This window comes from Podarcis melisellensis (genome assembly GCF_964234715.1).
Source record: "Podarcis melisellensis genome assembly, chromosome: 1".
NCBI classification, from domain to species: Eukaryota; Metazoa; Chordata; class Lepidosauria; order Squamata; family Lacertidae; genus Podarcis; species Podarcis melisellensis.
The window spans coordinates 131544087-131566770 of NC_138528.1; the positions used below are offsets into that span (position 1 = coordinate 131544087).

Sequence of the window (22684 nt, forward strand, 5' to 3'; positions counted from 1 at the left end):
AGGTAAGTGTTTAACGTAACACAGTTAAGTAGTCTCCCTATTTTGGTCCCTTCAACTTTCTTAATGATCTTTTAGGCAGAGCCAAGGAAGTGGAGATGAAAAATGAGATTTTGGAGAATGTGGGGAAAAAAGAAATCTTGCAGAATACTGAGCATGAGGAACACACAGAGGAGACTAAGGAACAGGAAATTGTGCAGGAATGTTCAGAGATAAAGACGTTGCATGCTGATGAAAATGCGGAGGCAGAGAAAATCACTGAAGGCAAAGTGGCTTCAACATTGTTATTAAATAGTGGACCTGAGGAACCAGCTAAGAGTCATTCAGAGCATGTTCCAGGAATTGTTTGTTCCCTTGAAAACAGTGGTATAGTTGAATTAAGGGGTGAGGGGGGGTTCCCTGATGATACCATAGAAGTGAAAGAGTCTGATGGAAATGTTGTAAATAAAAGTGATACTGAAGTAGCATGTTCAGGTATGGAGGGTAATGAGCAGATACAGACAGATATAGAAATACTTCCCCAAGAGCAAGATAAAGATAAGCAAACACATATTGTAGGTGATGAGGCAGAAGGCGATAATAATGAAGTATTTCAGGAAGCATTGGATTTTGTGAATAACAGCCATGTGGCAACTTCCAATCAATCAGAATCACCAGAATTGGCAGAAGATTTGCTTCTCAAAGTGCCAAGTATTGATCCTTATATTGAACAGCCAGAAAGCAAAATTGTTGAGGGACACCTTCTTGAAGGTGGACGCATCAAACTAATTGATAAAGCAGACGGGGATAAAAATGAAACTGGTGGAATTAATGAAGAGAATGAGACGGAACATGCTGTGCAGCAGCAGGCGTGTGAAGTAGCAGCAGAACAAACTGAAATATCTTCTACATCAGATGAGTCTGAAGAACAAAAACAAGTTGGAATGGAAAAATCTCAGCCCTTCTCTTCAAAAGATGAGACATTTGTTGAAGAGGAACAAACTATGCAAGTGATTGGAGCCAGTGAAAAGAATGAAGAAAATCCTGCTATGGAGACTGATCAGAGAGCAGCTTTAGCAGAAGCACAGGATGTACGTTTAGATTTTACCATGAAAGAGGTTCACACAGAAGAAACTGCTGCAGATGGTGTGAGTCACAGTGAATGCCAGATCCCTGAGGAAAGGAACGTAGACCATGAGGATGATTCTAAGAAATGTGGGGACCTTAAATCAGAATTCATAGATGATGGCAAAACTGTGGCAGACATCCAGATAGCACCTGAAGAAGTTGCTGGTGACAATAATGAAGAAGACTATAAGCCAGCAGAAGAGCAAAGTGTAAATATACAAGGTGAAACTTTTCAGGAATCTGCTGGAACTGCATGTGTAAATATTCAGGGCACTGAAGTAAACAAAGGAAAGGAAGAGGACAAGAATCACGAAAAAACAGAAGAAAAGATTCTTGACATTGTGCTAGATACTGAAAAGGCTCCTTGCGTCACCTCACAGAAGACTGAATTGAGTGATCAAGAGAGAAAGCTTGACAATGATGAAGAAGAAGGAGAAGCTGTGGAAGAATATCATGAAGCAGTTGATTTTGCAGAGTCTCCATTTGGACAACAGGAAACTACTGAAAGGAATGATAATCTTAATAATGAGCTTGAGACAAATAATCACCAAACGCAAGAGAAAGTTGAGATTACAGAACATGCAGCACAGAATATAATCAAAAAGGACACTGAAATGGAACATAGAGATGCTGAAGAAAATAAAAAAGGTAAAACCTGCCAAGCCTTAGCAGATGAGGTCATAAATGAATCCACCGTGATTGAAAGTGAAAATACCCAGCAGCAGAAAGGGAAAGAATTGGAAGAAGCCGCATTCTTTCAGACAGATCCTTCTGCACCCGTGGCCTCAAAGGCACAGTGTGCGATTTTGGAAGACCCAAGCAAAAAGATGTCAGATGAAATCAATATAGATCACGTTGCTGAATATACTGCAGAGCAGTTGGAAAAACTAAAAAATGATGCGGGTGAAAGTGAAGAGGAAGTCCAGGTGGGTAGAAAGGGTAAAGGTAAATCTCGGGAAGATTGTGTCATATCATAACCTCAGAAGCTAGGTCATTATTGCATGTTACAATCCTGCCATCTGGTGATTTCAGAGTAAATATGCTGTTTTAAACAAAAGAAGAAAGGAAAAGTTTAACAGTGGAACTAGATCCACACTCTAAATACATTTTATACAACTTGTTATCTATATCAATAATGAATGACTATGAACATTTTCTTAAATCTCAGGTTTTAATTACTGTTTATCATAGTAAAACAAAGCTATTAATCATACTAAATCTGAATTAAGTGCTTTTAATATTTTCACCTACAGTATAATATAGCACTTGATTCCCCCGGCCCTGTATTTTAATGAAAGCTAAGATTTGAAGATTCTTAGAAACTGACCACCTTTTGAATATATACTAACAATTATCATCACCTTTATTTTAGAAGCAAGTTGTTACAAAGCACATCGGCTTCAATATGCTTTCAAATGCTGGTAGCTTGCCAGATGGTGATAAAATGGCACTTTATACAGGCTGCATATCGACACATTCCATATTAAGGTCACTGCTATTGCCAAAATATAGTTAGGTCAATACAGGACTTTTGTATAACATAGAATTAATGAACAGAAGTTGCAAGTAAAGAATTATTGGTTTGCTAATAGGAATAAGTGTACACTTTAGTCATTTCATATCAAATCAAGCCTTCACTAGACTGGATTCAGAGCAAGTTAGTCACACTTAGATTCCATTAAAATCATTGGTGTTTGAGTTACATTTATTTCAGTAGAACCAAATAAAGTTGACTGATTCTGAATTCAAACCACTTTGTTTAACATGATCTATATATATTATTTTAAAGAAAGTTTTGTTTCTTTTGTGCTTCGTTTATATTGTGCTTAGCTTTTTTATCAAGTAACATTTTCTTCAAGTTCTATCATATGTTCTATCCTCCTCCCACCCCAAATTAACATTTTCTTAAATCTAAATCTTAAAGTCTTTCCCCTTCTTCTTTGCTGAAATGTAGGCAAATTTGGATGACTTTGTGAATGCCTTAATAAATGTTATTTAAAACCGCAGAACCAAAGGCAACTGTTGTTTTATGCATAAAACTCTATCACACTTCTTTAGAAAAAAATAAATATTTTTTAAATAATGGCTAAAATGGATAATTTCTAATTTTTCAGTATGTATCTTATTTCCAAGTTGGACTATTTTTAATGCAGAAATAAACATTTTTTTTGTATTAGACTGTTACAAATAAGATAGGATCAAAGTCTGAATGTTTGTAGCACAACAGCACTCAAAATAGATAATAAATGTATTCAGCTACTAAAGCACAAAAGGAAAAACAGAACATATATCACACACTGAGTTGTATATAGATTGAAATAAACTTTTTATACTCTAAGGTGTTTCTTGTCTCTTGTTTATAAAGTGCTTACAATTCAACTGAGACTGCTCATAATTTTTGTTATATAAATTTATTTTTTAAATTATCTAGATGGTACCTAGCTGCTTTTATCTATTTTGTTGCTTTTATTTTAGATGTGGCAGTTCTTAGCAAAAGCAGTGAGTTGTATCCAACAGTGTTGCGCTGCTGATAGTAAAGTGGAACAGGGTAATAAGCAATTTTTGGCAGTTCCCCCATTCCCTGTGCAGCCCTCCCACCTGGGCACACCCTGAATCCACTTCGGAAGGTTGGAGACCCTCAAGACCAGTTTTAGGAAGGGGAATACGGGACATTGTTTCTCTCCCCCTTCTTCTGGCAACACCATTGGCTAGAACCGTGTAACTTCAAACTTTCAGTATTAGATATGTTCCTCTGAGATAAGGGTTCCAATGAAACACTACAGTGGTCCCTCTGGTTATGAACGTAATTCGTTCCGGAGGTCCGTTCTTAACCCGAAACCATTCTTAACCTGAGGTGCACTTTTGCTAATGGGGTCGCCCGCAGGTGATTTCCGTTCTCATCCTGGGGCAAAGTTCTCAACCCGAGGTACTACTTCCGGGTTAGCGGAGTTTGTAACCTGAAGCGTTTGTAACCCGTGGTACTACTGTATTAGAAAACATAGTGGACCACAGATTTGGGTGCCCAGGACGAGTTCAAAATCAATATGCAAAGTGGACACCATTGTGCATTGGTAGCCTCATTTCCAGATGATATCCTTTCCTGCTCTGTTTAGCAATGCAGCTTCTCTGGTCTTCCCATTGCTCCCCAGGGCATGCGCTGAGAAGATGCCTGAATTCCGGGGTGAACAGTGATGACTACTTGGGCACCAGGCAAAGCCAGGGCTACTAATCAAAGGTGCAGAACTGGTATCAGCCAGTGAGCCAGATCTCACATTGCCAGGTGGATGGGATCCAAACCACTGCCTCTCCAGAGAGACGGGTGTCTGTTTGGAGGAAGGGAGTTGAGTCCACTTCCTCCAAACAGAGAAAACCCTCAGTTTCCAACAACGAAGTCCCTAGTTAGCTGATCCCAGTGGGGCTCCCTGTCAGTGCCAGTCAGCTAACTGGTGCTGACAGCGAGCTCCACTCACAAACTAAAGCTCAGTGGTTCCTTTGTAGCTTCATCCATACCTGACATCACCTATGGGCCTGGTTTGTGAGGTGCATCTGGGCAAATTGGAGACCTGGACTGGGCTTGAATAGGCCTTCAGGCCCACCACTCCTGTTCAAGTTTCATATGGACAAATGGCTCTAAAATTGCAATCATTTATTACATAATTAGAGTTGAGGCATATTGTCAATTGAATTGCAACTGTTAATATCAGATTTTGCTTTGGAGTGCCAGTTGGTAAGCTCAGTGCTGTTTTATCCCCCCAAATACCTCATTCTATACCTCAAAGAATTGTAGAGTTGTAAGGGAACGCTGTGGGTAAAAGCCTCAGTGCCTAGGACTTGCCGATCGAAAGGTCGGCGGTTCGAATCCCTGCGGCGGGGTGCGCTCCCGCTGCTCGGTCCCAGCGCCTGCCAACCTAGCAGTTCGAAAGCACCTCCGGGTGCAAGTAGATAAATAGGGACCGCTTACCAGCGGGAAGGTAAACGGCGTTTCCGTGTGCGGCTCTGGCTCGCCAGAGCAGTGATGTCACGCTAGCCACGTGACCCGGAAGTGTCTCCGGACAGCGCTGGCCCCTGGCCTCTTAAGTGAGATGGGCGCACAACCCCAGAGTCTGTCAAGACTGGCCCGTACGGGCAGGGGTACCTTTACCTTAAGGGAACCCAAGGGTCATCCCCCACAATGCAGGAATCTCAGCTAAAGCATCCATGGCTGGATCTAGACACAACAAAGAAGCTTTTCAGTTAAATGCAATGTAAATTTAAACAAAGAAAACAGGGAGATAAAAGTGGGGCTTTGCAGCGCCATCTGGTGGCACAATGTTATATCGCATATACAACGCATATAAATTGCTTTTTCTTTACCAATTTAGCTGAGTCCCATGACAGATGGCTTTCCAACCTCTGCTTACAAACCTCCAAGGAAGGAGAGTCCAACACTTCCAAAGGGAGTCCATTCCACTGTTGAACAGTTCTTACTATCTTGTTTAATTGGAATCTCCTTTCTTGTAGCTTGAAGCCACTGGCACAAGTCCTCCCCTCCAGAGCAGGAGAAAACAAGCCTGTTCCCTCTTCCATGTGACAGTCCTTGAGATATTTGACGGTGGCTCTCATATCTCCTATCATTCTCCTCTTTTCCAGGCTAAACATACCCAGCTCCTTCAATTGTTTCTCATCAGGCTTGGTTTCTAGTCCCTTGATCATCTAGGTTGCCCTCCTCTGCACACGCTCCAGCTTGTCAACATCCGCCTTAAATTGTGGTGCCCAGAATCGGACACCATATTCCAGGTGTGGTCTGGCCAAGGCAGAATAGAGTGGGACTGTTACTTCCCCTGATCTGGACACTAGACTTCTGTTGATGCAGCCTTGAATAGCATTAGCGTTTTTGTTGCTGCATCACACTGTTGACTTATGTTACTGCTAGTAAGCCAGGTGTCCCCCATCTTATATTTGTGCATCTGGTTCTTCCTGCCTAAGTGCAGAACCTGACATTTGTCCCTATTGAAATTCATTTTGTGATCTTGCGCCCAGTTCTCCAATCTGTTAAGGTCACCTTGAATCCCGATTCTGTCTTCTGTGGCTTTTGCTTCCCCTCCCAGTTTGATGTCACCTGCAAATTTGATGCAAATTTCTACCAGTCATAGGACTAAAAATGTTCCTATTAACAATATTCAAGAAATTGTTTTGTGAAATATTGTTTATTGCTACTGTGGCTCTGAGATCATTTTCTGTAAAATAGTCCCCTTATGTCTTGATTTATCTTCTCTAAACAATTGTAAATGGGGTCTATATGGGCAGGAGTAGAGGGAGGTGAAAGGTGGTAGTATCCCTACTGTTTACTTAAGATGTGCCGTACAGTAATGTAGGGTTGCCATATGTCCGGTTTTCCCCAGACATGAATGAGATTCAAAGGGTGAAATCACCATCTGGGGGAATTTTTAAAAAATCAGCAAAATGTCTCAGGTTTTGCAAACAGAACCAGGAAGTGTGTGTGTGTGTGTGTGTGTGTCACTCTTTCCTTTTTCCCATATCTATGGACGCACCTGCTCTCTGTACAAAGACTTGCTTTGCAGGCAGAGCCAGGAAGTGTGCATGCAAGGATCCCTCTTCACCTTTCCTCTCTCTCTGGTGTGCCCCCATGGTGCCTGCTGGGATGAGGCAAATCAGCTGATGTGAATGGCTCTCCTGCCAGGTCGGGAAAAGCCCCCCCCCCCCCCCCCGGTTTCATTTCACTCCTTTTGGCCATTGCATGATTTTAAGGTAGAGGAAAGGCAGGAGGTCTCCCGGGTGAGTTGCATCTGGGGCAGGAAAAGATTCTGCAGCTGTTTTGGAGGCAGCGCTTCAGGATGAGTGGTGGGAAATCCTTCCCCCGCCTGTTTAGAACAAGTCTCCATCTTCCCCCCTTAATGAACCCCCACCCCCCAGTGAAGTTCTGCAGAGTCTGCCTGCTCTTCACCTTTCACTCCTCTTCCCAAGGTGCGAAGGACCCCACGTGGCTTCTACACCCTGTTGCTTCTGTGGGGAGAGCTCATGCCTCCCTCAGCGGCTGGATTTGACAGGTCCTACAGTTTGAAAAAGTCCTTCTGCTGTGATCAGCTCCTGTCCCCCAGCCTCTCAGAACCAAAAAAGTCATGAAAAGGGCGGAGGAGAGACTGGCTGCACACGGGCTCAGTCTCAGATTGCTTGGGGAAAGCCCTGGAGAGGAGGAAACACGGACAGCTGTGGGGAGGCAGTGACCTTTAGTCTTGGCAACTGGGTTCATGGAGTGAGACCCACAGGGAATGAGCTCCCGTGCTCATTAGGCCTGACACTCAGCCAAGTCTGTGGAAATCGTGTTTTTGCTAATAAAGAGTTAGCTCCAACTTTGAACTGTGTGATTTACTGACTGGCATGCTCTGTGGCAACCAAGTGGGTGGGACTCGGAACATGCTTGGTACTTAAAAGAGCATCAGCCCATGACACAAATTTGAAGGCAATTTAAGTTATCTGAGCAAACTACGACAATCGGTGCCTGGAAACTCACCAGCACTATACTCTGCAGCAAACCCAGCAACCTTATAAGCAAAGTTTCAAAAAATCTAAAACAAAATAAGAAAGAAGGGGAGAAAGGAAGGGCAGGAAACCAGGGGCCTAGTACAGAAGACTCAGAGCTCAGACCTGTTGAGACACCCAAAGCTGCGACAGATTTCATGGGAAAACACCACACCACTGACCTTGTCCAGGTAGTTCAGACAAAGTGTTCAGCTGCAATGGATCACATCACAGAAAAGTGACTCCCACGTGGTTCTAGCTGTATTGTATTAAATAAATATCTAATTGAAATGATGCTATTGGTTGTGCCTAATCGCTTTTCAGTTCATATAGATGTTCCACCATTATAAGCCTGGGTCAGCAAAGCAGCCTGAAGCCTGCAGCAATGCTTCAGTGCTGAAATTACCTTCTTTGCAATGTATCCCATTTATAAAATTGACATTTACTTGAAGCTACATTCATTCAAGCTGTAGTTTTCTGTGCTACAAATTTTATTCTATACTCCACACCTACTAATGAAATTTGTCCTGAATGAAAATGATAGGGGCTCAGGCCTTCAGTCTTCAAAGCTTGTATACGTAACATAACAAGAATGCTCTGTATTTGTTCAGATGTACAGAGTGAAACACATAAATATGCAGACTGAGTTGCTCTGCTAAAGTGAAATTCCTTGTACTATGGAGCTTTTAACTACATCCCTTTGGTGCTGAGTGTAATCACTGATTTCTAGGAAAATGCGTTGGAAGATCTGTACACCCAGAACCTCTTATTTTATGAAGAGCAACCTTCCTATGCAATGCCCAATAAATTGAAAGTTCTCAAAACTAACTTGAAGTGTGGTGCAAAGTGGCATGGGAAAGGTAATCTTACATTTTATCTTATTGTATATATTCAGGTTTCAAATACAGAAAGTATAAAGATTCTTGGAGCACTTCAATTATTTTTGAGAATGTTACAGTTTTATATGGAGAATAAAACACATGCTTGTGTCAGCATCTTCGACTGTTAATCATTTTTGCAAGAATACACTACATAGCCTTCCCCAACCTGGTGCTCTCTAGATGTTCCCCATTAGCCCCAGCCAGCAGGGCACCAAGATGGCGAAGGTGGCAGAAGCAAAATGTTTGGGGTGAGTGGCTCTTCTCCTGGATTTGAGAGATGCACACGGAAATAGTTCTCAATCTGGAAACATCCAAAGCCACCCCATTCAACACACACACACCACACCACACCACACCACACCACACCACACCACACCACACCACACCACACCACCAATGACAAATTATAAAGAGGAGTGCTTTAAAAAAAGAAAAGATGTGTACCTCATTGTGATAGTGTGTTGCTGTCTTCCTAATGCTGCTGCACTGTAAAGATTTGTGAGATTTTTGTATTCCAGGGTTTGACCCTAGAATCCTTGCATGCTAACCTACAGTAGAAGATTAGCTGCCTTGCATGCACCTGGCTGCTTCTACTGAAGTGACAAGCATGCTTTGTGAGACTGGCATAACCTCCCTTGGCTGAAACCCCTTCCCAGTCCTGTTTGTGACCTCACTTACCGTGGTACGTGCATAACTATCTTTTATCATTAGTTCCACTAACCTTCATCACCATTCCTTCTTTTTCAAATTTAATACATACTTTGCATCTTTCACTTAACAATATCAACAGAGTGCTTCACTTCTCTTTTTTTCTTGTAGACATTAGATTGAAAAAACTTGTTGATGAGCGAGAATATTTACTTGAACAGGTAATCAAAAGTTTAATACTTCCTCTGTATTAGTCTCTTCAGATGTTGCCAGTTGTTTCCCTACAGGTCAGAGCTGATTGACAAGGTCAAAGTTTCCATGTGATAATTTGCATTGCCTGAGCCAAATTAGAACAAGACTTTGGGCCACTTCACAGAAAAGAATTTTGAACTTGATTGCGATCGAGTGCAAATGCATATACATTGAGTGCGCACGTGTGCGCGCGCATGCACATGTGTGTTGAGAGAGGGGGGTGCTTGTTGATTTTTAAAAGAAATGCAATTGGATATTGAGGAGGGGTTGGGCTCCCTATAAGGGGAAAAACCCTTCAAAACGTGTGTGTGTGCTTCACATCTCATATAGTTCTTGGGTATTCTGTGTACTCACACCTGAGCACAAAAATATCTAAATGAACCCGCCCTATCTTACCACTTGGTATTTTCACTTTCCATTGCGTTCTTTAGCTCCAGGGCAGAACAGTACAGTGGTACCTTGGTTTAAGAACAGTCCTGTTTAAGAATGATTCAGTTTATGTATTCCGCAAAACTGGAAGTAGTGTCCTGGTTTGCAAACTTTACCTTGGTCTACGAATGGAATTCGAACGGTGGAAGGGCACCAGCGGTGGGAGGCCTCATTAGGGAAAGCACGCCTCGGTTTAAGAACGGTTTTGGTTTAAGAATGGACTTCTGGAACGGTTTAAGTTCGTAAACTGAGGTACCACTGTAATGTTAAATAAAAAAAGGTAAAGTCAAAGGACCCCTGACAGTTAAGTCCAGTCCCAGAGAACTCTGGGGTTGCACACTCATCTCGCTTTACTGGCCGAGGGAGCCGGCGTTTGTCCACAGACAGTTTTTCCAGGTCATGTGGCCAGCATGACTAAGCCGCTTCTGGCGAACCAGAGCAGTGCACGGAAACGCCGTTTACCTTCCCACCGGAGCAGTACCTATTTGTCTACTTGCATTTTGACGTGCTTTCGAACTGCTAGGTTAGCAGGAGCAGGACCGAGCGACAGGAGCTCACCCCGTTGCAGGGATTCAAACCACCGACCTTCCGATCGGCAAGCCCTAGGCTCAGTGGTTTAGACCACAGCGCCACCTGTGTCCCTCATAATGTTAAGTACATTAGTACAAAGCTGTGTCCTCACTGGTATGCTGTTTGGAAGAAGCGGGGTGTGTGTGTGTGTGTGGTTTGCAGCTATGCACCCTCCCTTATCTGGCCCCTTGTACAAAGCCGTCTGCCATATCGAGTTGTACATTTTTTAAAAAAGTGTTCTGTGTAATCATAATAATACAATCCAGGTAGCTAATGTGATAATATTTTGGTTTCTCCAAAATTTTCACTTTTTAAAAAGAGGAAGATTTTTAGCTGTTATAGTTGTTTGAGAAAACACTGGCAGCTTCTGTTTCCTGCATGACTTTTAAGCCTCTTCTGTCCCTGACTTTGTCTGTAACGTCTCCTCTTGCTGTCACATCATTCCTTACAAAAAAAATTTCAGATGCTACGGAACACGAATATCGGTTCAAATAATGCAATCCGAGTACACTTGTTGGGAAATGCAGGATATTTGTAATTCTAATTATTCTGTTCACATATTGTTTGTGTGCCAGTAAGTTGAGTAAATTATTTCTGGTTTTCAGGTTAAAAAATTAAAAGTACAACTGGAAGAAAAGCAGAACAGTAACGTGGAGAATTTACATTTAGAAGATGGAGTCATAGAAAATGGCACAGAGATCCATGCGATTGAGCTCCAAAGTAAGATGTATTCCCGCATTGTAGATTCTGTATTCAGCTCTTCAGTGACAAAACTAATTTTATCCATTTACATAATCATACAAAATATAATTGAATAGGTTTCATTATTAAGGTTAGTGGCAGCTTGCCCACCTGCTTTCCCTGCATGTTTACCCACTTTGCTTCATGCAGAGGTGTAGCTGCTTCTCCCCTGAATACTTATTTCCTGAGAAAACTAGTTGGAAACTGTGCCAAGTGATGGGGCCCCGACTGTAGCGTGGAACTGAATGCATTCAACAGATGTGGGCAAGAGTAGGTTCTGTAGACTAATAGGTTTACACATGGTCTGGTCAAAGGTGGTCAATATGTGCTTTCCAACTTGGAAGGATTATAGAAATTAAGAAGGAGTTTTTGTTTAGTTGCCAGCAATGAGTAGTTACTGTACTGCACTGAACTGCAACCCCCCAAAAAAACTTTTGGGGTGGCTTACAAATGTCATTATGAAGTGGCAAGGAACAAAACTTAGCCACTGTTTCTTAGTTAAAGAGTCCTTCTAATGGCCAGCTGAGACATAAAGGAATAAAAAAAATGTATTGCCTGCTAAGAGAGCTGGCCTACAGTCCATTTCTCTCCCCTGTCACTTGATCAAATGGCTACGGTAGATGACAGTTGAGAAGTTTTTGCTTCTAGGATAATGAGTGGACATTACCAGAGATCCCGTGGACATAAAGGTAGTTTGGTGCATTTTTCATGAGGTTATCATTGTAAAAATGGCATCTGAACAGCCCTATACAACACTCTAAATAAATTGCGGTATATTTTAATGCCCCTAGATACTGTGGGAATATTTTTCAGAGTTGTTTTAATGGGTGACACATTTTTTTAAAATGTCTTTAGGAGATGCAAATAGACAAATCAGTGACCTCAAATTTAAGCTTGCAAAGTCTGAACAAGAGATTACAGCACTGGAACAAAATGTAAGTTTGTGATATGTTTATATCTCTCTTGAGGTGTACTTTCTTATCTAAAAATGTTGGGAAGGGATACCCAGGCAGTGATACCGAGTGCATGTGCTTCAATGCAAATTCCTGTGAAATAAATGGAAGTTGTTTATATTTCAGTTCTAAACATATTGGAATGTAAATGAGTAATTGTTTGTGGTGGGTTGCCATGTTCCTGGCGATGACTATGTGGAGCATAAAGAACTAAGAGGGCAAGAAGGCATTTGAGTCAGAAGGCTTTTTGATAGCATAATGGTCTTGAGTTGCTTACAAAAATAACACTGTAGAAATAATTTGTTCAGAGTATCATTCATGCAGATACTTAGCTGGTATTGAACAGTTTGTTTTAAGTAGTACTGTCATGTAATTTTCTTTTCAGAAATTTCCATTCCCAGCCAGTTTATAAGCTAATGCATACATATCCAGTTTTGTAAAGAATTAGCAATATGTGACCCTTCTTAGTCAATTCCTCTAAACAGCTTGTACCTGGGGCACCTGCCTCTGTGCCTGTGTGTAAAAGGTAAAGGTACCCCTGCCCGTACGGGCCAGTCGTGTCCGACTCTAGGGTTGTGCGCCCATCTCACTTAAGAGGCTGGGGGCCAGCGCTGTCCGGAGACACTTCCGGATCACAGGGCCAGCGTGATGAAGCTGCTCTGGCGAGCCAGCACCAGCACAGCATACGGAAACACCGTTTACCTTCCCGCTATGAAGCGGTACCTATTTATCTACTTGCACTTAAGGGTGCTTTCGAACTGCTAGGTGGGCAGGAGCTGGGACCGAAAAATGGGAGCTCACCCCACCGCGGGGATTCGAACCGCCGACCATACGATCGGCAAGTCCTAGGCACTGAGGTTTTACCCACAGCGCCACCCGCGTCCCGTGTTACTGTGTGTACTTTGAGATAATCATCTGATGCTCTTCCCTGGGTTCCCACACCATCTGAAATACAGCAGATGGTGACTGGGGAATGGGCCTTTTCCATAGCAGTGCTCCCCTTCCCCCCAAAGTACTTGGGGCTTTCTGGCCACAGGCAAATGCCATCTTATTTTAGTGATTATTTATATTCGTTTATCAAAATATTTATATACCACTGTATCAGAAAAATGCATCACAGTTGTTTTCAACAGTATAAGACATAAAGCCAAATCATAAAAAGCTAAAAGCAAGTAGAAATTAAAAACAAACACCAATACAGTGGTACCTTGGGTTATATACGCTTCAGGTTACAGACTCCGCTAACCTAGAAATATTACCTCGGGTTAAGAACTTTGATTCAGGATGAGAACAGAAATTGCATGGTGGCAGTGGGAGGCCCCATTAGCTAAAGTGGTGCTTCAGGTTAAGAACAGTTTCAGGTTAAAAACGCACCTCTGGAACGAATTAAGTTCTTAACCCGAGGTACCACTGTAGACTGTTGTGGGGTGTTCTGTTAATTACCTGCATCAGCCTGGAGAAATAAAAAAGTTTTCAGTAGGCATTTAAAAGTTAGCACTGAAGGCACCCATTGAATTGTTATGGTGTGTCAAGGACACTAAAGGCTCGGTTTCCTGTTTTTGCCAAATGTGCCTCACCCAACTCCCTTTTAACTTTTAAACTTAAAAAGAAACCCAACATGGCTTGAATACAGGGGCGCTGACTTGCCCCCCATATTAGGAGGGGCACATCATGTGACATGTCCTGCCCCGTCCGGGCGGCACAGGCATCGGGGGGAGGCGGTGAAGTGTGGCCCTGGCCGCCTCCCCACAGCCTGTGCCGGACGCATGGAGGACCATCTTTGCTCTTGCTCGTCCCAGCCCCCTCCTGGCTCCCGGGTGGGGTCTGGGGTATGTGGAGGGCACCCAGCGATGCCGGCCCCCTCAATAGTGGGAGGGCTGGGCCCCCTGATTCAATATAATCAGGGGACTGGAGCCCCTTGCGCCCCCCATTCCCACCACTGGTGCTGAAATATATTTATGCTTTTCCTATACATTTGCTGCTTTCAGCTTATTTTTATTTACTTTATTGTGGTTTTTAATATTATAGTGCCAGAAAACCCTGCATTTTGGAAGAGTGGGATATAAATCTTAACAGTGAATAAAAATGAAGACATTATAAACAAGCTGTGGAGCCAATATTTAATCTAATTGCTATAAATAAAAAAATATTTCCAGGCAAGCTAGACGGAACAACTGTAGTTGTTATGGCTGAGGAGCAGGTGGAATCTGTTTTTACCCATTCAGTCCCTGCTCTTTAGGGCTTTCATTTTCATCACGGCTGTAATCTTAGTTACCATCTTGCTGCACTTTCACTTGCACTAAAAAAGGGAAAGCCGGGTTCATCTGGCGAAGGGTTTGGACAAGTCAGGTGAGGAGAAGATTGATCGGACATCTGTTACTTATTTCGTCTTCTGGCGATTCCTCAACTGGGTGTTAGCTATTGAACTGCCAAAGGGAAAATATGATTGACAGAAATATTTTGTTTGACATATATCTTAATAGTGGGATTCTGTCATATTAGGTAATACGGCTGGAAGGTCAAGTTGTTCGCTATAAAACAGCTGCAGAAAATGCTGAAAAAACAGAGGACGAATTGAAAGCGGAGAAACGTAGACTCCAAAGAGAGGTAATCCATGCTACTAAATCAGTTCAAGTAAGATATTTGGCACCAAAAGTTTGTACTGGGGATTTTTATTGAAGTGTCCCTGACTAGAATGAAAGCAAGTTTATAAATTTTTAAGGTAGGGATAAAATCTCCAAACTTCATGTATTCTAAGCTAAAAAATAAATGCAAATAATCTTCAGTAATCAAATGCTTAAGACTGATTTGAGTTGTGCAACACTATGCTATGGTACTGCTCAACTCAAATCATTCTTAACCATTTGATTACTGAAGATTATTTGCACCTGCAGGGCGAATTTTAAAGCAGTGATAAACTTATAAAAGACCTCTCCCTTACAGCAGGTGCTTCTAATCTCAGCTCATTACATACAGTGAAGACACCAGGTAGCCTGACATCTGGCTGGTTGATAGGGGATCAAATACTTACTTCACTCATTATAATGCACATCCATCTCTGACTTTTGTCTTCTGGGTTTCTGGGGGTTTTCCTGTTGTTATTCTGTCTCTCACAGCTACAATAAACCTACCATTAAAATTATGGGCTGGTCATTTTTTGGCCAGAGGGCAAAGGGGCAAATTTAGCAGGGGATCAAATACTTTCCCCCCTTACTGTACATGGGGGGAATCATAGGTTAGTGTCAGAGCCCCGGTTTTGCATGAAGGTAGTCCCAAATGCAATCCCTGGCATCTCCTGTTTAAAAGGGTCAAGTTGCAGGTGATGGGAAAGCTGCTGCCTGCCAGAGTAGGGAATGCTGAGCAGGTTGCCTCCATGGTCTCCAAAGAAGGGAGCTTCATGTATGTTCAGTTATTGTTTACTTCCTGTTTCTTTTTGAGACGAGATTAGCGTAGGTCACTAGACAACCCATTGAACTAGGATCTAGAATACATTGGCTTCACCATGGATTTACCAAAGAGGCTGAGTAAATCCACTGTGTCTTCAGCCGTAGTGGTTGTTTCTGGTCTCTGTGGTCACACATACAGGATCTGTGCCTGTGCAAATCAAGCTGTCAAAAAGTAAGAGCTTTACAAGACATCTCCAGAAGCTTCCAAGATGTTCCTCTTACAGGCACAGATCCCATGTGTGTGACGGCAGAGAAGACCCCACGAGGAACATCAGTTTACAGGTAAGCAATCTGTCTTTACTGATCTTTAAAATCTGAATAAATAGTGGTTAGTGAATGATTGAGAGAATGATACTACTTCTTGTTACCTGGCTTTCAGTCTGGTTTCTTTTTTATTTCAGCTTCGTTCAGCATTAGACAAAATGGAGGAACTTGAAGTAAGCAATGGTCATCTAGTTAAACGGTTAGAGAAGATGAAAGCCAATCGAAGTGCTTTACTTTCCCAGCAATAGATGCCAGCTTTTGTGGGAGACACCTTGACTGACGACAGTGCTGCAAAGGCCTTGTGTCTATAACTGTTTGGGATGCTTTGATTCATGCCTTCTGAAAGCAACAAAAATCCAAACACATGAACCCATTTGCCATGTGCCACCATACTGAGGTTCCGCCTACGCAGATTCAAACCTGATGCATTATATGCATAAAATTAGCTGCTCCAAATGCCTGTCTTTGTAGGTGCCCTTCTACACTATATTCTTGAAGTGCATGCAGCGCAGTACCTGTATGCCGTCTAACAAGCACACTGGGCATCCTGCCAGCAGTTCAGCCTGAAAGGCATAGCAGCTGGCTGTTGGCATCTTGAAAATGATATGGAACGTGAGAAAGATTAAGTGGCAACTTGAATTTTCTTTATTTCTGAAAATCAATGGGGAAGATGACAGACTTTCGCACAGACGATCACACTTCCCTTTGTGGCAGTGTCTGCAACGACAGCAACAGCGATAGTGTTTCCATAGCAGTCTTCATTTACAAAACACTGTGGAACCACAAGCCATTACAAAGCAAAACTCCTTCAATGGAAATCATGAAAGAAGATGGTCTTGGAAGCAAAAGTGACCTTAAATGACTTTGCCAATAAAAATAGAGGTTATGGAGGGATTTTTGCACCTGTTCAATCATAAGACTATTTTATTTCAGGGTCAATAGGCAATAGCTTCACTTTAAAAAAGCTACAGCTTTTGTTTGTATTTAATCTCAGTATTTGGAATCTAAGTAAATTACTTCTTTTAAAGGATGTAATCTTGCAAAAAAAATAAAACTGCAAACCCGTGTTTTAAAAAGCAGCATCTCCTTTTGTTATTTGCACTAGTCACTCAGTACTAAAAATAAATCGAATGTGTGTTATGCATTGTCAGCCTGTCTGCAAAAGCCTGAACTGTTGGCCATTTTCAGAACAGAATTTCATTCTCCTTGGAAGTAGAATAGCAAAAACTGTGTATTTCAGGGTCTAATAATCAGCAGCTAATGAGGCAATAAAATGGCTCCAGTAACAGGCTGAGACTCCAAAAAAAGTAAAATCCATAAGTGGTACCAGAAACTTCCTCTCACACTGCTGTTTTTTTCTTAACTTCTTAACTAGAACCTGTCTAAATTCTGAGATAGGTTGTGGAATCTTTCTTTTCAATATTATTGATTGACTACTGCTGGTTAGGGGGCAGGAGGAAGGGTTAAATGAGAGGTTAATTTATTCAATTAGGTAATAAATACAGTACAGGTTCTGTATACAAGAATTAGATTCCACATCAGTGAAGAAAGTGTAAGAAATCTCGGCCTTTTGAAGGAAATTACTCCCCTGGTATAAAAGAATTGCGTGAATTGCATTTTTGTCCCTCACCAAATAGGGAGCCTGTGGGGTTTTTCTTTTTAATGATTTCGAGACTTTAAAACCTTGTTTAATTCATTTTTAATTCAAATGTTAATGACTTTTGTGCTAAAATATATAAGCCTGAATTGTATAGATGTGTTTCCTGAAAGATTATTTTTATATACACACTTGAAATTGACTGAATTGTTAGAATTGGCTACAGAATTGTCCTTGGAGTACATTCAGCTGTATGGCGAGTGAGCTGATCTACATGTATGTGGGTATATTAATCACACTCCTCTTTATTTGGCCTTGACATTCCATTCTCTGGCTACAGTAGACAATACAAGCTATAAATGGACCGACTATCTGGAATTAGGTAATTTTCTATGTTGGAGCAAGAATCTACATTAGACAATGTATTCCCCAGAACGGGTAATATGGGAGGAGGCGGGAGACCGATTTTCTGTTTATAAACAACAGACCAAATTCAGTAACATTTCCCCCCAATTTTATTGAAATAAACTTTAAAACAGTTTTCAGCAGTACGTATGTTTAATACACTATGTAGTGTATTACATTTTAAGGAGCAAATGACATGGTAAGTGCAAATGAGGTAGCATGAACCCAGGGCAGCTGTCTACCAGCTCCATCTGGTATGCAGGATGAGACCCTCCCTGCCCGCAGACTGTCTCGCCAGTGGTGCATGCTCTGGTTATCTCCCGCTTGGACTACTGCAATGCGCCCTACGTGGGGCTACCTTTGAAGGTGACCCGGAAACTACAACTAATCCAGAACATGGCAGCTAGACTGGTAACTGGGAGCGGCTGCCAAGACCATATAACACCGGTCTTGAAAGACCTACATTTCCAATACGTTTCCGAGCACAATTCAAAGTGTTGGTGCTGACCTTTAAAGCCCTAAATGGCCTCGGTCCAGTATACCTGAAGGAGCATCTCCACCCCCATCGTTCTGCCCGGACACTGAGGTCTAGCACCGAGGGCCTTCTGGCGGTTCCCTCACTGCGAGAAGCCAAGGGAACCAGGCAGAGGGCCTTCTCAGTAGTGGTGCCCTCCCTGTGGAACACCCTCCCACCAGATGTCAAAGAGAACAACAACTACCAGACTTTTGAAGACATCTGAAGGCAGCCCTGTTCAGGGAAGCTTTTAATGTTTGATGCATTACTGTATTTTAATATTTTGTTGGAAGCTGCCCAGAATGGCTGGGGAAGCCCAGCCAGATGGGTGGGGTATAAATAAATATTATTATTATTATTATTATTATTATTATTATTATTATTATTATTATTATTATTATTATTATCCCACTTCTGGTGAGACCAGTAGAGATGAAGGAGCACCATGGGATAGCAATTAACTTGTTCATTGCACACCCATTTCCCTGCTCCCAATTCCCCCAGTGCCTTCCCTTTCCTTATGGTATTTCAAATGCATTCCCAACCTGATGCCCTCTAGATTTTTTGGACAACAACTAAGTCCCATCATTCCTAACCAGCATAAAAGAAAACCAAGCTGGGGAAGGTATGAATCACAGAACTGTAGAATCGTATAATTGGAAGGGAACCCAAGAGTCATTTAGTCCAACCCCTTGCAATGCAGGAATCCATACTAAAGCATCCCTGACAGATGGCCATCCAACCCTTGCTTAAAAACCTCCAAGGAAGCAAAGTCCAGCACCTCTTGTGGGAATCTGTTCCACTGTCAAACAGCTTTTCCCATCAGGAAGTTATTCCTAATGTTTAGCTGGAATCTCCTTTCTTGCAACTTGAAGCCATTGGCACAAGTCCTGCCCTCTGGAGCAGGAGAAAGCAAGCCTGCTCTCTCTTCCATGTGACAGCCCTTGAGATATTTGAAGATGGCTATGAAATACACCTTCAATAAAAATGCAGGAAATGAGCAAAATTCTTGTTATAGTGGAATCAACAACAGAAAACTTGTTAAGTATATAGGTTTGTTTTAAATATGAAATAAATCGATGGTATAAGTTTGTGGAATCTATAATCTCCGGGGGGAAATCCAGTATCACGAACCTATGTAGGTCACTGCACCGGTGCATAGCTTCTCCCATAATTATGCTTATTTCTTAAATCTGAACTTAAATGCAGTATCCTGATTCCTCGCCATATTATGCCCCAAACTAAATTGATGCAAAAGAGACTCGTCAGTATTTTTTTTGCAGAACCATCGTTATAGAGCTGGAATAATATATAATAGCAAAAAATTCAGCTTTTGTTACTGTTCATTCAGCATCTATTGCAGCCACCTTTGAGCTGGAGACTCTGAGGCCCAGTATTTATTGCATTTTAAGATCACAGCTGGGTATCTGGTTATCTGCCTGATGTCCACTAGATTAACATTTTTGTGTCTTCAAAGTTTAATTTCACTTTTGAATTTGTATATTGCCTTTCTATATCGCTATGCACAAGGCTTACAAGCTGAAGAAACAACAAAATATGCAACAAAAATCCAGCACCTCTTACAACACTCTGTGCCAATAAATTACGTTAAAATAGGCTTCTCTAAATGGGAATATTTTTAGTAGGCAAACAAAAGGGTGCCTTAAACGTGTTTTATTATTTCATAAAAATAGAATTAGTTTCTGAACTATTTGTACAGATTAGATAGATAGGCAGACAAATGTGTGCGTGTTTCAATTCTACTGTTCCTTTTTAAACGATCCCTTTTATTTTCCTTTGTATCTCGTGCGTGTTTTTAGCCGTTTTTCCGTTGTAAACCGCCTTAAGTCCTGTCAGGAGGCAAAGGCAGGGTAAGGAGAAATGTCATAATGCCGCTTCGCTTAGAGGGAGAAGCGGCGTCGGGGTGGGACGGAGCTCAAGGGAAAGCGCTTTGCGGAGCGTGCGGCGTCTGCGCAGCCCGAACCGCAACTGAGGCGGCGAAGAGGAGGAGGAGGAAAAAGACCTGAGCGGAGGGGGCGGGGCCAGGGGGCGCGAGGCCCCGACCCGCGCACGAGCCCCGCCTCTGCGCCAATCCGCTGGCCACGAGCGTCCCGCGATCAGCCAATGGCGGTTTGCGGTTTGCGGAGGGGCGGGCGCGCGGGAGGAACGGGCGCTTCAGTTGGCCGAGGAGGCGGCACCGGGCGGGCGGCGGCGGCGGCTTCTGCTGCTGCTGCTGCTTCAGCTTCTTCTTTCCTCCCGGTTCGTGAGTCCCGCGCCTTCTCCCCTCCGCCCCGCCGGCAGCACGTGCGCAGGCCGGACCGCGGCGCGGAGGGCGGGGTTTGCGTGCAGCGCCGGGCGGCTTCCGCTAGAGAGAACGACCTGGAGGGCGCTTCCTTTGGGGGGGGAGCAGAGGGAGAGAGAGAGAGTTCCCCTTGGCCTGGGGGCCGGTCCAGCGTCCCTCAGACCTTCTGGGGGGCCGGACTATATTTTTTGGGGGGAAATAATGAGCGAATTCCTATGCCCCACAAATAACCCAGAGGTGCATTTAAATAGAAGCACACCTTCTTTGAAGAAGATTGGAAGAAATTCAAGATTTATCTACAAAAATATTGTGATTTAGTGGAATGTTAAGAAGGATGCTTGGTTACAAATAACTGGCCATCACTAAATTGGATCGGAATTTGATGATAAGTGAGATTAAGAGAAACAAAATTTGTGGGAGAATTTTTTTTTATTGTATTTTAATAAGCGGTTATAAATTTGGAAATAAGATGATAATTTGCTGGACAAAAATTTATTAATGATGCAAGTGGGAGCGGGAGACGCGAGGAAGTCTAAGGATGTTGTGAAATTTTGTAAAAACAAAGCAACACTGTTTATTATTATTGTATTTCTTTTCTAAAAATTCCAATAAATATCTATTAAAAAAATAAATAAAAAAAAATAAATAGAAGCACACCTTCTACTCATGCAAAAACACCAGGCAGGCCCCACAAATAACCCAGAGATGCATTTAAATAGAAGCACACCTTCTACTCATGTCAAAACACGCTGATTCCCAGAGCAGAAGGCGATTGGGCCGGATCCGGCCCCCGGGCCTCAGTTTGCCTGCCCCTGTTCTTAAGGCTGCAGAACTGAACTGCTGCCTAAGGTCTTAGTCGAATTCCCCATCAGTTGCAGCAATTGTAATGCCCTGCAAGTGTAAACATCAGGAAGAACTTTCTCCCTCGGGAAATGGAGGACTCTCCTCCTCTGGAGGTTTTTAAGCAGAGGCTGGTGGGTCATCGGCCATGGATGCTTTGGTTGAGATTCCTGCATTGCAGGGGGTTGGACTAGATGGCCCTAAGGGTCCCTTCCACTCTGTGCTGTATACTTTGTAATGGCACATTTATTGCTTCTTTTCTTACCTAGTGCTTCACTGTATTACAACATGAGTCCCATAGAAGGCAAATTGAAATTCAATGAAAGGCAATATGATAAATAAAAAAGTAATAAAGAACAGTTAATCATCAATATGAATATTTAACGTGGGCATACCAAGGGCCCACCTGATTCTCACTTGTAGACCTGCTGGTGATCCAGGGTCCATAGGTTGGGAACGGCTGCCCTAAGATGTATTAGGAACTTTTAAGATACTAGTGTATGAAAGCAACCATGTTCCAGGTTGTACTGCAAAGGCCTGGACTTCCACACTGCCTGTAGCATGGCAGGCACCTCTTAAGATTGAACTTTACAACCCAAGGTTTAAAGCCATACTATTTAAAGCCAACAAAATTACTAGTCTGTCTAATTGGCCACTACAGTTGAGCAAGCCCTCCTCTTTCTCTCTACAGTGGTACCTCGGGTTACAGACGCTTTGGGTTACAAACTCCGCTAACCAGGAAGTGGTTGCTCCAGGTTAAGAACTTTGCTCCAGGATAAGAACGGAAATCGCGGCAGCAGGAGCCCCATTAGCAAAGGAGCACCTCAGGTTAAGAACCGTTTCAGATTAAGAACGAACCTCTGGAACGAATTAAGTTCTTAACCCAAGGTAACACTGTACAGTGGTACCTCAGGTTACATACGCTTCAGGTTACATATGCTTCAGGTTACAGACTCCGCTAACCCAGAAACAGTGCTTCAGTTTAAGAACTTTGCTTCAGGATGAGAACAGATATCGTGCTCTGGCGGCGCGATATCTGGTGGCGCGGTGGCAGCTGGAGGCCCTATGGTTCTTCAGGTTAAGAACAGTTTCAGGTTAAGTATGGACCACCGGAACAAATTAAGTACTTAACCTGAGGTACCACTGTATAGCAGATGTAGGGAAGCTTTGGTATTCCAGAACTATAACTCACACCAGTGAGCATGCCTAAAGGCCAAAG

At 42.6% G+C, this 22684-nt stretch overlaps 1 protein-coding gene across 18 annotated transcripts in view; it reads left to right on the forward strand.

Moving 5' to 3' along the window:
* LRRFIP1 (LRR binding FLII interacting protein 1) overlaps positions 1-16883 on the forward strand; it is a 105630-nt gene extending 88747 nt beyond the window's left edge. For 17 of the 18 annotated variants that reach the window (XM_081906799.1, XM_081906787.1, XM_081906789.1 and 14 more), the window contains one exon: positions 76-3442. In XM_081906799.1, coding sequence (XP_081762925.1) covers positions 76-2081 — 2006 coding nt within the window. In that variant the 3' untranslated portion in view covers positions 2082-3442. Of the gene's footprint in view, positions 1-75; positions 3443-9323; positions 9374-11008; positions 11124-11999; positions 12080-14599; positions 14705-15944 lie in introns of those variants that run through there. The other variant, XM_081906791.1, reaches the window with a different exon arrangement.
* The last annotated feature ends 5801 nt before the right edge of the window (positions 16884-22684 follow it).